The sequence below is a fragment of the Chiloscyllium punctatum genome, chromosome 20 (assembly GCF_047496795.1).
Source record: "Chiloscyllium punctatum isolate Juve2018m chromosome 20, sChiPun1.3, whole genome shotgun sequence".
NCBI classification, from domain to species: Eukaryota; Metazoa; Chordata; class Chondrichthyes; order Orectolobiformes; family Hemiscylliidae; genus Chiloscyllium; species Chiloscyllium punctatum.
This window is the reverse complement of record NC_092758.1, coordinates 89,677,582-89,695,130: the sequence shown is the minus strand read 5'-3', so window position 1 is coordinate 89,695,130 and position 17,549 is coordinate 89,677,582. Positions and strand designations below refer to the sequence as shown.

General features: G+C 40.4%; 1 protein-coding gene across 2 annotated transcripts in view; it reads right to left on the bottom strand.

The window, feature by feature from the left end:
- Window positions 1–17,549, bottom strand: part of LOC140492260 (lysine-specific demethylase 3B-like) — a 129,443-nt gene that overhangs the window by 62,685 nt on the left and 49,209 nt on the right. For both annotated transcript variants that reach the window (XM_072591195.1, XM_072591196.1), the window contains exons 4-7: window positions 13,587–13,689; window positions 7,347–7,471; window positions 6,373–6,504; window positions 5,639–5,738 (exon numbers count right to left, since the gene is read on the bottom strand). In XM_072591195.1, the coding sequence (XP_072447296.1) occupies window positions 5,639–5,738; window positions 6,373–6,504; window positions 7,347–7,471; window positions 13,587–13,689 (460 nt within the window). The remainder of the gene's footprint in view (window positions 1–5,638; window positions 5,739–6,372; window positions 6,505–7,346; window positions 7,472–13,586; window positions 13,690–17,549) is intronic.

Here is a 17,549-nt window from a genome sequence, read left to right as displayed (position 1 = left end):
TTATCAGCTGTTGACTCCACATTCTCATTATCTGAAGGACCAACACTCACTTTACTTCCTCCTTGCCGTTCCTTTTAAAGTACCTGTAGAGATGCTTATTATCTACTTTTGCAGCTCGCTTCCTCTCATACGCCAATTTTTTCCTTTTGATTAACATTTTAATCAACCTGTGATTTTTATATACTGAGGAATTATCTGACCTGTCACTCAGCTTTGCACAGTTGTTTTTTTTTCTGTAAGTTTGATGCTTTACCAAACTTTTTTATTTAATTAGATGGTAGATCCTCCATTTAGGATTTATCTTTATGTGGGAACATAATTATTCTGAGTATTCTGAAATATACTCAAAAGTCTGCCACTATATCTTTATTGATCTACCAATTCACTTCAGTTAGATCAGTTTTCATGCCCACATAATTGCCCTTATTTATTTGTAAAATATGCAGCCTTAGACCCAAACTTCTCCCTTTCAAACTGGATTTTCAGATTTAATCATAGTTTGTTTGCAACTGCCAGAGGGGGGAGGCTATTGATTATACCCGTCACATTACAGAATATCAAGTCTGATTATAAACTGCTGTATGGTCAATTCCAAAATACGCTGCACTCAGAAACCACCTTGAAAGCATTCCAGGAGCTCCTTATCCATGCAACTTCTGACAAATTGATACTGCCATCTTACATGTAGATTACAGTCACACATCGTTATTGTCATTCCTTTACCACAGGCACCCAATATTTCTCCTTGTATACTTTATCCCACACTGTGGTTACTTTCAGGGCAGTTGAAGACCACACCCAGTCGTGATTTCATTCTTCTACTATTCCTCATCTCCATCCAAACCAATTCTACATCTTGCTCACATCTATTGCACAAATGCCAAACTTGATTAACCTCATGCTATCCCTTACTTTTATTTAACTTCTTATTTTTCATATATGTCATATGTCCCTCAATATTCAGGACCTAATTCTGGTCATCCTGCAGTCATGTACCCATAATGACAATTAAGTCATATTTATTTACTTCAACATGCAATTAATTAATGGAACATGTATTCAGACACAGAACCTTTGGTTTTTTTCCTTCTGTTATTTTTCAAACATTGATTGTTGGTGTACTACCAGAATTTCTTACCCTCTGTCCCATCTTGCCATTCTCTGATCCTATTTTCTCATCTTACGTTATCTCTACTCTTTAAAATACATGGGGTGAGATGAAATTCTCAGAGGTCAGAGTGCTCTAGATCAGGGGCTCTAAGCTAGAGTGGACGTGAAGACTTAAGGGATGCATCGCAGACTGACTTGAAAGCTTGATTCACAGACAATTCATCTTTGATCACCTGAACTTTTGAGGATAAATAGTAATGGATTGAACAAGTGCAAATTCCAGATTTAAGTTATCACTAGTAGAGAAGGCTGACAAAGAAACCACATCTATTTGTAGTTTTTAACAGTTTTTATTCACTCATGGGATGTGGACGTTGCTGGCTGGTCAACATTTATCGCCCAGACCCCAGTTGCTTTGAGAAGGTGATGGTGAGTATATGCCAACCAGATACCCCAACCCAATCTAGTCCCATCTGCCAGCACCCGGCCCATATCCCTCCAAACCCTTCCTATTCATATACCCATCCAGGTGCCTTCAAAATGTTATAATTTACCAGCCTCCATCACATCCTCTGGCAGCTCATTCCACACACACACCACCCTTTGCATGAAAATATTGCCCCTTAGGTCCCTTTTATATCTTCCCCCTCTGACCCTAAACCTGTGTTCTCTAGTTCTGGACTTCCCCCATCCCAGGGAAAAGACTTCATCCACTTATCCTATCAGTGACCCTCATGATTTTATAAACCTCTACATGGTCCGCGCTCAGACTCCGATGCTCCAGGGAAAACAGCCCCAGCCTGTTCAGCCTCTCCGTATAGCTCAATTCCTCCAACCCAGGCAACATACTTGTAAATCTTTTCTGAACCCTTTCAAGTTTTACAACATCCTTCTGATAGGAAAGAGACCAGAATTGCAAGCAATATTCCAAAAGTGGCCTCAGTTGGGGAATTCCAAGATTTTGATCCAGCAATAGTGAAAGAAACATTTGCAAGTCAGGATGGTGAGTGGCTTGGAGGAAACTTGCAGGAAGTGATGTTCCCATGTATCTACTGCTCTTCTCTCTCTAGAAGGAAGTGCTAGATTTGGAAGATGTTGTTTGAGGATCTTTGGTAACTTTCTGCAGTAAACCTTGAAGATAGTAATGGCTTGAAATGTTCCAAGTGGTGCCAGGCTGATGGTGTGAGACAGGTTGAGGTGAAACAGGAACTAGCTCCAGAGATATGGGCCCAGGAACAGCAAACGACAGGGATAACTCATCATGAGAGTTCAGATGGATGCCATTTTAGGATAGACTTGCCACCTTACTGAAAGTACAGAGCATTATCAATGGAAATCCACTATAGCTGTGCTACCACTCCAGACAAGCTCCCAAACCGAAGAAAATGACAAGTCAAAGCATGCAAATATTGTGAATGATGTCAAGTTTTTGACTGGTTCTGAGAAAAACCAACCTCCAACTAATAGCAACAAAAGGATTCAACAGGTTTGCTCCACTAGACACATGAGTGGAAGGGAGCTTCACGTCAAAATACTGTACGAAAATTCTGTTGAAAGGATGTAAAGGCAGGATATTGCTGTGAACCACAGTGAAAGACTGAGTTACTGGGAAATTTGTTGAATGGACATCTTGAATACAAGTGTACACACAGACAGGGCACATACAATGGCTCCAATTTCTCCATCACCTTAAACTGAACTATAAATCATGACTCAGGTCACAAAGCCTAGATCTCAATTAATGCTGACTAGTCACAGAAAGATTCCAAATCGCAACATCCATTCTCTCTCCAGCCTGTTGCTCCCGAAATGCTGTTTTTGGTCTTCTAGAAATCTCCCCCGGAATGCAGGAGGGAGGTCACAGGGGAACTTTGGAGGGGGCTCAGAACCAATTTCTTCTGATTACTGCAATCACGGCATACAATGATCATAACGTGAAGGAGCAACGTTTAGATTCCAATTGGAGTGTTGAGTTTGTAGGCTTTCAAACCACTATTACTGAATCCTAAAGAGAAACTTAAGGTGCCTACACAACAGGGTCAATTTTTTATTGTTGACTTCTTGGAACATTTATGTTGTTGCATGGTAATAAAATTAATTTGCTGTTGCAGTTCTGTTCGCTGAGCTGGGAATTTGTCTTGCAAACGTTTCGTCCCCTGTCTAGGTGACATCCTCAGTGCTTGGGAGCCTCCTGTGAAGCGCTTCTGTGCTGTTTCCTCCGGCATTTATAGTGGCCTGTCTCTGCCGCTTCCGATTGTCAGTTCGAGCACTCCACTGTAGTGGCCGGCATATTGGGTCCAGGTCGATGTGTTTGTTGATAGAGTCTGTGGATGAGTGCCATGCCTCTAGGAATTCCCTGGCTGTTCTCTGTTTGGCTTCCCTATAATGGTAGTGTTGTCCCAGTCGAATTCATGTTGCTTGTCGTCTGTGTGTGTGGCTACTAAGGATAGCTGGTCGTGTCGTTTCGTGGCTAGTTGGTGTTTGTGTCTTCCTGTTTGTCCGATGTAGTGTTTTCTGCAGTCCTTGCATGGGATTTTGTACACTACATTAGTTTTGCTCATGTTGGGTATCGGGTCCTTTGTTCTGGTGAGTTGTTGTCTGAGCATGGCTGTTGGTTTGTGTGCTGTTATGAGTCCTAGTGGTCGCAGTAGTCTGGCTGTCAGTTCAGAAATGCTCCTGATGTGTGGTAGTGTGGCTAGTCCTTTGGGTTGCGGCATGTCCTCGTTCCGTTGTGTCTCCCTTAGGCATCTGTTGATGAAATTGCGAGGGTATCCGTTTTTGGCGAATACTTTGTACAGGTGTTCCTCTTCCTCTTTTTGTAGTTCTGGTGTGCTGCAGTGTGTTGTGGCCCTTTTGAATAGTGTCCTGATGCAACTTCGTTTGTGTGTGTTGGTGTGGTGGACATCATCAGAAATATACACATAGACAAGGAAGAAACTATGGTCTCATTCGATGTAACGGCACTGTTCACCTCCATCGACAAAACACTAGCCAAAGAAGCAATAGCCAACCTGCTGGACAGACATAACAGACAACAGGACGTTGAACCTATCAACAAAGACAGCATACTTAAACTACTGGACTTGTGCCTCACAACACACTTCACATTCAATAACCAAATGTACGAAGAAATCAACAGAACACCCATGGGCTCACCGATCTCTGGACTCATAGCAGAAGCAGTAATGCAAAGGTTAGAACAAACAGTCTTACCACAACTTCAACCCAAACTCCGTGTCAGATACGTGGATGACACCTTTGTAATAATTAAAAACACAGAAATAGAGAACACACACCAGATCACCAACACCACACTCACAGGAATCTGATTCACTAGAGAGGAAGAAAAGGACAACCAACTCCCATTCCTAGACGTGATGGTACAGAGAACACCGAACGGAGGATTCACCACAAAGGTTTACAGGAAAGCCACACACACAGACCAAGTCCTAAACTACGAAAGCAACCACCCCAACACACACAAAAGAAGTTGCATCAAGACACTGTTCAAAAGGGCCACAACACACTGCAGTACACCAGAACTACAAAAAGAGGAAGATGAACACCTGTACAAAGTATTCGCCAAAAACGGATACCCTCGCAATTTCATCAACAGATGCCTAAGGGAGACACAACGGAACGAGGACATGCCACAACCCAAAGGACTAGCCACACTACCATACATCAGGAGCATTTCGGAACTGACAGCCAGACTACTGCGACCACTAGGACTCATAACAGCACACAAACCAACAGCCATGCTCAGACAACAACTCACCAGAACAAAGGACCCAATACCCAAAATGAGCAAAACTAATGTAGTGTACAAAATCCCATGCAAGGACTGCAGAAAACACTACATCGGACAAACAGGAAGACACAAACACCAACTAGCCACGAAACGACACGACCAGCTATCCTTAGTAGCCACACACACAGACGACAAGCAACATGAATTCGACTGGGACAACACTACCATTATAGGGCAAGCCAAACAGAGAACAGCCAGGGAATTCCTAGAGGCATGGCACTCATCCACAGACTCTATCAACAAACACATCGACCTGGACCCAATATACCGGCCACTACAGTGGACAGCTCGAACTGACAACCGGAAGCGGCAGAGACAGGCCACTATAAATGCCGGAGGAAACAGCACAGAAGCGCTTCACAGGAGGCTCCCAAGCACTGAGGATGTCACCTAGACAGGGGACGAAACGTTTGCAAGACAAATTCCCAGCTCAGCGAACAGAACCACAACAACAAGCACCCGAGCTACAAATCTTCTACCAAACTTTGAAAATTAATTTGCCTTTAGAAAGCTGGCAAGTATCCTCTCAAATTTAAAATGAGAACCGGCCAATACTTCAAGGGCCCCTATACAGCTAAGTTTGACAATCATAGCCCAAGAATTATTCATGAGTTGGCAATACAACCCTGAAACAAATCTCCCCACTTTAACTCCAATAATTGTTTCACTGGCTTACAACTAACTGTACTCATTATTTCCACTACAAGTTTATCTTACCCTTGTCGTCAGTTTCTTTAGTTGGACTGTAAGGTGGACTGGTCTCAGTTCCCTTCTTACGTCTACTTCTGGCGTTTTGAGATACTTGTTTTTGACTAACCTGTAGAATTGGAAAGGCTAACCATTAGATTATGTCACTATCTTTCACTCAATCACCCATGATGCTCCATACAATTAACCAAAGGTGAATTTCACAAAATAGGTTGCCTTCCTGTAACCTTCCCCATTGCCTCCCAATATAAAGCAAATGAAGCATTCCATCGGTACAAAATGATCTTACAGCCCAGCAGAGAACCTATCAAACACACCCAAATGATGGAGAATCTGGCTTTTAATGAGCAAAGCAAAACCCAATGCCTTTACTGGAAATTACCTTCTATTTTGAATAATTAACTATGACAAACTTATTTCCAGTTTATGAGATTAATAAACGTTAGAGAATCAGTTATTATTTTACAGAAAGGCACTTAATAGTTTAAAAGTAAACACCATCACAGGACAACAACATATCTGAAAGAAGGTAGTACTCAAGCAAAGCCTAAAACTTTCCTTTTGAGTAAAAGATACAAAGGCCCAACACAAGGGGAAGGAAGCTTCAATATTACATCATTACAGATCAAAGTAGCAGCAAAAGTATTGCAAGGCCACTGTCTGACCTATGGTGAAGAAAATAGTACAAAAGAGTGATTGGATTTTGCAATTCAAAAATTGCAATAAGAATTTATAACACTCACCATTGCTATATTACTCTCATTTGCTTCTAAGCTCTGAGGCAAAATTCCAACTTCTCCTTTTAGTAAGTGAAGTGCTTCATCGAGAAGGGTGATATAAATCCGCACAGGGTCAACAGTCTTTGTCTGGTGGTCCTAATGGGAAAGAAACATCAGTCATCAACAGAAACGTAAGACATGTTCTTTAATATACTCTGTTATTTCGTGCACTAGGACTAACAAAGACGAAGTCAGACCTCCAAACCAGGTGCACCACATAACATGCGAATCCCGGTTTCTGGATCTGGGACAAAATGTCTATTTCCTTTTTTGTACCTTTCAATTCTTCTTGGTTAATGCCAAATACAAATAAGGATCTACACAAAAACCAAGAAATATTAGAATGTCAATTATCTCATCAGCTACTAGCCAGCAGTTTCTGCAACACTTGGAATGATAAGATCACATGCCTTTCTGAATGGATGAGCATAAACATCCTCAGCCCTGTCATATAATTCAGACGAGCAGCTGGCTGCTGTCCAGCTGCTTCCTTCTGGATTAAACTTGCCTCCTCAAAAGCCTCATGACCAGTAGAACAACTATGGTGCTTTACATATACCAGTATTATTGCAGAAAGGTTCTCTTAGTTCTAAGAGTATGCTCAGAGGTTCAATTTTACCAGTGATTCATATTTTGCAGCAGGCTTTTCCTTACTATTTTACTGCTTTCAAAATCCAACCTCAGCATGAAATGCTAGGTAAGGTGAATGGACAGTGACGGACTTCCGTAGTGTCAACGTGAAGAATGTTACTTACCCTGACAGTGCAAACGTAAAATATCCACAAGATCCAACAAAGAAAAAAGGCTGAATTTATCCAGCCAAAGGAAAATTAATCAAGCCTGAGACAACCTTGAAATACAAATTTGTACCTTCTGAGTGGAAGTGAAGAGAGGAAGGAAAATTACAACGTGTATTTCAAGTCAGTGCCATTTTGTACCTGTTCTGTGGTCACTACCATGGTGTGTGAAGCAGGGTCATGATGTGCAACAATGGCAAGAATCCATTCTTCAGGAGCGTCTGGTTGGTAGATCTTCACTCTGTGCCCCTGCAAACTGAATGGGCCTAAAAGACCAAATGCAACAACAAAATGAAAGTGATCAATTTCGAGAAAATACAATGACTTCACCAGCATTTCAACTCATTGCCCACTGAAAAGCAATCAATGTTCCCTTTAAAATTCTGCTGCTGCACATGGTAAGTGTTTTCAGTAAGAAATTCCTTTTGCATTTTATACGGCCACACTTGTGAAGCTTATCAGGAATATTTAAAAACACAACAACTCGGAACTAATTAAAACATGTTGGCAAATTCCACTCTGACAGTGAGATTTTTTCAAAGAAATGGATTCTACTATCAACTGATGAGGATTTGTTTGTACTAACACTAAAGCAGAAGTGGTACCTCTGGTGACTAGGGAATACACATCCATTCTCCTTTCCCACAGAATCAAGTTGTAAGATACTGTAGAACTTGAGGGGTCTTGGATGAACTCTTCTAACTCAAACTCCATGTCTCAGCAATGACTTAAGTGACTTAAAATAAAAATCCTTTCATTGATATTTTTCCCTCTTCTGTTCAAAGTAACTTGAACTGCTTTCCACGCTCCAAGTGCTATTGTATGCAACTGACTTTTCTGATAAACAAGACATTCATTAAAAAGAGGGGGCTTGGGAGAGTTTGGAAGCTTTGCATTTAACATTCAACTGTGCATAACGAATGCAAGGTAAAAACCAATTGTTTCCAGAGGGGGAAAAGAGCTCAGATGACGTACGTAGTGCTCACTGCTTCAGGAGTAACTGGCAAGTCCCATCTGTGGTTTATTTTTATAATCCATCTGGTTTAGAACTAATGTATTTTATCCAGTTAAGTTTCCCTCCGGAAATTTATTTTTAAACCTTAATACCGGAGTTAATTTGTTTTCTTAACCTCAATAGGCCTATATCTGGTGCGAGCATATGATTGGAAGTTCCCCCATGCTCTGATGATTCCCTTCACTGTTACTTGACCTATTCTACTTATGCACAAAAAGAATGTCAACACAAGCAACCAATGCAAGATCAAGTAATTGCAAGATCAATCTTCTTTTACTTCAAAACTTCCAATTAACTCTAGCTTTAGGAAAACAGTTGCCAACTTCAATTGTAGTTAATTATAATCAAGATAAAGAATTTGGTTGTAGCCGGAAGCAGTAATTGTAAGAAAGCCATGTTTGTGGTTTGGAGAAATGAAGATACACAGACTATTAGGAAATCAAAACAACAATGATTGACTTGAAGGAAATTTGTCAACAATGTCAAATCAAGATTCAGTCGGCAAACACCAATCATCATTTTCCCAGTTTTTAACTTTATGAATTTAATGCAGTGGAACCTATACCAAATGACAATGCAATACAGAGACAAGAAATTTTGATAGGTCTATATGTGTACAAAAATAGCTTTTGAAGGTCCATGACTTCACAGCAGCTAATTAAACATAAGACCCAAAGACATTGGCGTACTTCTGCTCCTTTCAGTCTAATGAGCCTGCACGGCCATTCAATGAGATCATTGCTGATCTGATAATCTTCAGTTCTACTTTTCTGCCTACACCTCAAAAGCCTGGATTGCCTTACTAATTAAAATTCTGCTTACGTCAGCCTCGAATATACTGATTGACCCAGCCGCAACAGCCCTGTGGCAAAGAATTTCACAGATTTCCAACTGTAGGAGGGAAGAAATTCCTCCTTATCTCTCTGTTCTAAATATTCTGAGATTATGCCCTCTGGTCCTAGATTCTCCCACAAACAAAAACCACCTTTCTGAATCGACCTTGTCAAGACCGTTAAGCAGTTTATAACTTTCAATAAGGTGGCCTCCCAATCTTCTAAATTTCAACAAGCATAGGCCCAATTTACTCAATTTCTCCTCATAAAATAGTCCCTCTCCAAATGGTATCAACCAAGTGAACTTTCTCTGGATGTCTCCAATACATGCATATCTTTCCTTCAGTAAGGGGCCCAAAATTAGTCACAGTATTCCAGCTGTGGTCTGACTAATGTACGGCAGAGTTTTAGCAAGCTCTCCCAACACAGCAAGATGGCATTACCTCTGGAAGGGGAGAGACTGGCAATCTTTTCTAAGGACCTGAAAACACTTACTAGAAAAATCCTGAGGCAAGGGAATTAGTGAGGAAGCTTTTAGTAACCAAACTTAAATCAAGTCTAGAGCTTTAATATTTTCTGTGGGGTTGAGTCATTTGAGATAACTGTACTTTTTAAAGTTACTGTATATAATTATGTGATTGCTCCTTCACTGATACAGACAATGAATTATTTTAGCAAAACCTCCCTTTCTCTACATTCCATTCCCTTTAAACTAATGGCCAACATTCCATTTACCTTCTCTGTAACCCCTGAATTGCTGAGATTCATGCACAAGGAATTCCTAACCCCTCCTGTTAGTTATAGCTTCCTATTGTCTTTCTCCATTTCAATAACATTCAGCTCCTCTAATCTTCATGCCAAGTGCATAACCTCACATTTCCCCACATGATATTCCATCAGCCAAGTTTTTGCCCACGTGCTTTACCTTCCCATATCTGTGCAGGGTCTTTGTGTTTCCCACATATTTTTGTGTCATCGACAACCTTGGCTATTGCACATTTGCTTTCCTCATCCAAATCATTAACATACATCGTAAATAATTGTGGTCCCAGGAATGTACAGGCTAGGTGAGTTCATTATGGTAAACGTGGGGTTACGGGGATAGAATAGGGGCTGGGTCTGGGGGGGATGCTCTTTTGAGGGTCGGTGCAGACTCAATAGGCCGAGTGGCCTCTTTCCACACTGCAGGGATTCTATGATTACATCTACTGCTTCCCCTTTAACTACCTTGCATGTTCACTACTAAAAGCATTCTAATAATTTTTTCAGGCACGATTTCCTCTTCACGATTTTGACTCTGTCTTGATGATATTAATTAGACATTTCTAAATTTCGTCCTTCATAACAGACTAACATTTTCCCAATAACAGGCATTAAATTAACTGGTTTATAGTTATCTATTTTTTGTCTCATTCCCTTTCCAATAAAAGGTGTTATGTTAGCAGTCTTCCAATCCTCTGGGACTTTTCCAGAATCTAGGAATTTGTGCAAGATCATTACCAGCGCACCCACCATCTCTGTAGCTTGTTTGCTTAATATCTTAGGATGTGTGATTTTTTGAGAAGATTTATAGCTCAGATTGAGGTTCTGGTTGTAAGTTTGCTCGCTGAGTTGGTAGGTTTGGTATCAGACATTTCGCCACCATGTTAGGTAACATCAGTGAGCCTCCGTTGAAGCGTTTATGTTCTGTCCCACCTTCTACTTACGTGTCTTGGTCTGGTAAGGTGGGTGATATAACTTCCGGTTCTTTTTCTCAGAGGTTGGTAAATGGGTCCAAATCTATGTGTTTATTGATAGAATTCCAGTTTGAATGCCAGGCCTCTAGAAATTCCCATAAGTGTCTCTGTTTAGCCTGTCCTAGGGTGGATGTGCTGTCCCAGTCAAAGCCGTGTCCTCCTTCGTTTGTGCGTAAGGACACGAGTGATAGCTGGTCAGTCTTTTGGCGGCTAGCTGGTGCCCGTTTATCCTGCTGGCTAGTTTTATGCTTGTCTGTCCAATGTAGCATTTGTTGCAGTCCTTCCAGGATGTTTTGTATATGACAATCGATTTACTGGTTGTTGGTGCAGGGTCCTTTAGGTTTATCAGTAGCTGTTTCAGTGTGTTAGGAGGTTTATGGGCTACTATAGTGCCAAAAGATTGGAATAATCTGGCAGTCGTCTCAGAGATGTCTTTGTATGATAGTGTGGCTAGAGTCTCTGGGGGTGTTGTGTGTTCTTGTAGTTTGTTAAACACAGTCTGCCAACTCTTCAACAACAAACCCAAACAAGAAAACATAACACGCCCAGGGATTCTAGCCATACTCCCATACAAAGGCATCTCAGAGATGACTACCAGACAAATCCATCATGGTCGCCCACAAACCTACCAACACACTGAAACAGCTACTGATAAATTTAAAGGACCCTGTACCAACAACCAGCAAATCAAATGTCACATACAAAATATCCTGCAAGGACTGCAACAAACACTACTTTGGACAGAATAGCAGAAACCTAGTCACCAGGATACATGGGCACCAACTAGCCACCAAAAGACTGACCAGCTATCACTAGTATTCATACACAGATGAAGAGGGGCACCAGTTCAATTGGTCCAATACATCCAGCCTGAGACAGGCTAAACAGAGACATGCACAGGAATTCCTAGAGGCCTGGCATTCAAACCAGAACTCCATCAATAAACACATCGATTTGGACCCCATTTAGCAATCACAGAAAAAGAACCAGAAATGGTAACACCCACCTTAACAGACCAAGACATGTAAATAGAAAGTGAGACACAACACCAGTGCTTCACCAGAGGCTCACTGATGATGTTACCTAGCATGGTGAAGAAACATCTGAGAACAAACCTACTAGCTCAGTGAACAAACTTACGTGATCTTAGGATATGCCCCATCCGATTCAGAGGACTTATCAGTATTTCACCCCATTAGTTTCCCTGGGATTTTTCTCTTAATAGTTATTACATTTATTGCCTGTCCTTACGCCCTTTGAATATCTAGTATTTTCAGATAGGATTAGTTTCATCTGCTGCAAATACTGACGTAAAGGACTCAACTGCTCTGCCATTTCCTGGTTCCTCAATATTATTTCCCAGCTTCATTCTCTGAGGGATCTGTGTTCACCTCAGCTTTCTGCTTCCTTTTTAAATATTTGAAGGTATACAGACTTTTGTACAATCTGTTCTGATACAACGTGATAGTTCCAGTCCCGTGTGATCCCATGTTATAAGAAAATTGTGTAATAGCAGCACCATTTAAACCAGTATGATGGAAATTATGTTACAGCCAATACAAGTAAAACAAGTCCACATTCTTCAAATAATGGTCTAAATTCTTCAATCGCATTTGTGCCAATTTTCACTGAAGAAACATGCGTTATAGCAGAACCGATTGTATTGTAATAATGTTGAAACTGTCAGTCTGAGAAATTAACAGCAACATCTGGCGTTTGCAAATCTGAAGTTAAACATGGAAATCCAGATTTGCTGTCAGTGATTGCCTGTTCCTCTACACAATATGAATTTCTCAGTTGGAAATCAATGAGAAATCTGTACTCTGATATAAACATACACATCATATACTATTACTCACATTGCAAAACTTGGAGAAGCTTTGCTTTGTTGATTTAAAGCAATCAAAAAATCCCTTGTACATAGATGAAATGGAAGAATATGGTGCCTAAACGTTTGAGCAACACAGTTACCTTTTATTAATCTGAGTGTGGGAGAAACTGTGTTTATTTGATGACAGTCTTATAATAAGACATTTGATGTTAATTCTCCTCTTCCTCAATTTAAAACAGGACAAAATTTCATTTGAATTACAGTTAGCAAGTTATGGAAATTGAAAAAAATTCAGGTGACTCCACAATCAGCAATGATTTATAAAACAGTGGTCAATACTTAGTTGCAATGAATTAACCACAACTTTACTGATCTACATTTCAATTTTTTAAAAAAACATTTAATTCATTCAGTCTCAACTGGAGTATTCCATTCTGTTCTGGGCACCACATCTTACGAATTATGTAAAGAATATTAGAGAGGGTGCAGAAAAAGTTCACAAGAATGATTCTAGTAATGAGGAACGTCAACTACATAAACAGATTGGAGAAAGTGGGACTGTGTTCCTGTGAGAAGGGGGGGGTTAAGATGAAATTTAACAGGGGAATTCAAAGGCAAAAGTGGGGGGGGGGGGCTGGAAAAAGTAGACAGGACACAGATTTAAGGTAGCTGACAAAAGTAGCAATGCTGACATAAATAGAAACATTTCCTTGTGAATGACTGGAATCGTGAATGCACGGCTTCAAAGAGGGATGGAGGTAGGATCTATCAAGACACGCAAGATAGAATTGGATTATTATCTGAAAAGTATTTGCAGCATTATAGGTTGTCATGGGGAAGTGACACTGAATAAAACTGCTCCTTTGTCGAGCCAGAATGACCAAGTGAATAGTCTCTTTATGTACTATTAACGATTCCCTCATTCATGAATTTAATATCCAACAATCTTGTTTTAATCTACAATACCTCTGAGTATCTCTTGAATTTTCTTTTCTCTGATCCAAGATTTCAAAGATTCTTGAAGTTTTTGATTATCCTGGACAATGGGATTCTGGCTGTCAGAATCCTCCTTGAGAAACATAAAAAGATGACAAGTGAGGAAAAATGAATGGTAAAATGGAATTAAAAGACTAAATATCCCTTTTGAATAATTAACAACAAAAATTTCAGTATTCTACCTACCTTGTTTTGGTTCACAATGTAATGTGTACAGGATTAGACTGTAAATGTGTTTTCAAAGACAGTTCAAAAGGAGAGTCACAGAACCCGAAATGTAAACTTTGCTCTGTCTCCATAGATGCTGCCAGACCTGCCCAGATTTTCTAGCAATTTGTTTTTGATACAATTCAGAGCAGTGTTTCTGTTCATTTATTCATGTAGAATACGAGTGACAATATTTTGTGCATAGCTTTTAACACTTACTGGTTTTTCTAGTACATTTCTCCAATCAGCGGTGACATGTGATTTGTGTGATTGGACTGAATTTTTTGGGGTCTTTGGGCAGAATGAAAGTTTGACAAAATGCTATGGGAAGGTGTCTTCCCAACATTTTTCTGCCACCATACTACTTTGACAGCCATGGAAAAGATGGTAGATGATCGGTTCACTTGGAGGCAGGGTGAACCACTTTAGTGGTTAATTGAGGGTCTCTTCTCACCTCGAATGGCACTCTGCTCTGGTAACTGACCCTTCTCTGGGTAGAAAGCTGGCAGGTAAACCGTACCAGTCTCCCAGTGTATTCTTCTGAAATTTTGGGTGGTTCTTTAGGCACTGTTTTGAGCCCAGAAAGGAACACCTGGTTGCATCAATGCTTCCTGCCCTCCGCAAAACCATTCACTCCTGCTTTCCTGATCACTCCCTGTACTCAGAGATTCCACTTACTTAGCTTTCCAGGCACAAGTTAATTAATGTTTGCCTATCGTCAAACTGCAGCATAGCTGTGGTCACCACTCCCAATGGTACTAAGCTACCAAACCTTTTCTGAAAAGGTTTGCAGACAGACATGCCAGTAGCACAGGCTTAATTGGCCAAAGCTTAGGCAAAGAAGCCCAGGCAGTAAAACCTAAAAACAAACTCCTGAGACTGCAGTGAAATATTTAAAGTGACAAAAAGAATTATGCAAATAGCTATGATGACATAATAAGTACAGGAGATCATTCAGCCCATATGTCTATGCAAGCTCTTGGAAATAGTTGTCCAATTAGTCCTGGACTCTTTTCCTGTGGTTCTATGAATTCCTTTGCTTTCGAACATTGTCATTTGAAAGCTTTTAGTGAATTTGCTTCCATCGTTCTGGGAAGTGACACGCTAGATAACAATTCACTCATAAAATATTCCTACACAGATCATGTATGGCTCGTTTGCAATTACCTTTACTCTGTATTCACCAATTATTCAGAATTCTGCCACTAGAAACTAATTTCTCAACAAGATCCCTTCATAACTTTGAATATATTAACCGAATCTCCTATTAATCTTCTTTGCTGTGGAAGAGCATTTCCTGCTTCTCAATCTTTGATTCCATTCAAAAAAAAATTCTTCTGCGCCTTCTCCAAGGCTTTGAAATCTTTGACAATTGGTGTTCAGAACTGGCCACAGATGGGGTCTAACCATGGTTTTATAAAGAATTAGCAGACCATCCTTCCTTTTGAATTCTATATCTTAACTAGAAGTCAAGTACCTTTTAAAAATCCTTCTCAACTTGTCCAGCTATCTTCGAAGAGTTGAGTATGTTTCCAAGTCTGTGTCTCCACCTCCTTGAAAATCATACCCTTTGGCTTGTATTGCCAAAACACCAATGGAAGAGGAGAGTAAATAAGTGAGATTCAAACACAACTCTTCAAACTGAGCTTTACCATTTTCTTCAAAACAGCTGATGTTGGTGATTTCTGACAGCAATGAGAAGAGGGGAGGTCATGGGTGAAGGCTTATTATATCAGAATAGTTGTGGAGTTATCTGTACAATTGTTGTCTGCTTGAAATGATGGTTAAATTCTGCGCTTCCAAACGTTTTTGTTCTGCTATTATGCCTAGTTTGCAAGTTGCGTTTAAAATTTGTCTCCTTATCTACTTTTACCTTGTAAGCGTGGCTCTCACGTCTTTAGCTTTTGGAGGCATGGTGACACAGTGGTTAGCACTGTTCCCTCACATTGCCAGGGACCTGGGCTCACTTCCACCCTTGGTTGACTGTGCACATTCCCTACAGGCATTCTCCCAGTGTCTGGTTTCCTCCAAGTGCTCCAGTTTCCTCCCACAGTCCAAAGATGTGCTGGTTAGGTGGATTGCCCATGGTAAATTACCCTGTCGTGTCCAAGGACGTGCAGGGTCACAGGGATAGGGTGAGGGCATGGTTTTGGGTGATATGTCCTTTGAAGGGTCGCTGCAGACTCAATGGTCTGAACAACCTCTTTCTGCACTGCAGTGATTCTATAATACTTTTCCAATATATTTCGATCTTTTAAGATTTCCATTTCTTTGATACTCCTTTCCTTCCCTGACAGATAACCTGCTACACCACTTCATGACTAATAAATTCACACTGGTCACAGTATAATCTGCTCTCTCCTTTCCCCCCCTCACTCCAATAGCATAAAAAAGCCTTTAGTTTTCATTTTCCGTTCTAAAGGGAAAACATAAAACAATGAATGCCACTTTACTCTCCAAAATCCTGACTTGCTTTGTTTCAATTATTTCGTCCTTCATGAGGAACTGGAATGGCTTTTGTAGAAGAAAGGTTTGACACATGTTAACCACATGATATTGTTTTCAGTGCTAAGATCTGTGCTTAACATTGAACAGAAAAGTGAGCATAAATACACTACTATATTTGAATTCACAAAATATTTAGTTACATTGATACCAATTTTTGCAGTCCTAGTGAATTTGCAGCAAGTGTAAGGAAAAACATTCGACACAACCTTCACTGATGGTTCAAACAATGGGAGAGCCTTATACTCCTCCAAACTCAAGTAGTCAAGACACTTCTACCTGAACAGCAACAGCATTATAATAACATGGAACAAACAAATGCGAAAAGTCAAGCACCTCTTCCTTTCTCCATTTAGTGCAAACAAGCTAAACCTCAATAAAAAATTCTCCACACACTGCATTGTATTGAACATGGAAAGGTAAAAGCTGGTCATACGATGGTGCAATATTAGTTAACCATTGAGAACTCTCAAAATAAGAAATATTATACCTGTATCAATCATAATGAAGTACGTTTTCAGATTAGTGTTTTAACATACAAACTCTTGGATGAGGCTGTGTATTCGTTCACAGAGCTGGTGTGGTTGTCTACAGACAATCTGCCGCCTTGCGAGGTGACATTGTCAGTGCACCTTTGATAAGGTGTTAGTGCTCTGTCCCACCTGGTATTTGTGTGTCTGTTCTTTGATACTTCTGGTTCTGTATGTGAGTAGTTTGCATTTGAAATTCAGTTCAATGCATTTATTGAGTGAGTTCTGGTTGGAAAGCAAGGCTTTAAGGAATTATCTTGCGTCTTTATTTAGCCTGTACTCGGATGATTACATTGTCCCAGTTGAATTTGTGTCCTTTGTTGCCTGTATGGTTGGAAATGAAGTAGTACTGGTCGTGCCTGGCAGTGGCGAGTTCATGTTCATGCATTTGTATTCTGTTTGTCCTATGTAGTGACCTTGCAGGGTATCTGGTGAAAAACGTTTCTCCTGTTGGATGCAAGTGTCAGGTCTTTAATCTTTGTGAGGAGCTGGTGAAAAGTGTTTACTGGTTTGTGGGATACTAAGATTCCTAAGGGTCTGAGCAGTTGGGTAGTCATTTCTGATATATCCTTGATATATGACATGTTCACTGTCATGTCGTGTTTTCTTTTAGGTTTGTTATATTGGAGTGCTCTGGGGGTACCTGTTCCGTTTAAATCCTTTGAATCGTTGTTCATGTTCTGCCCTCTCG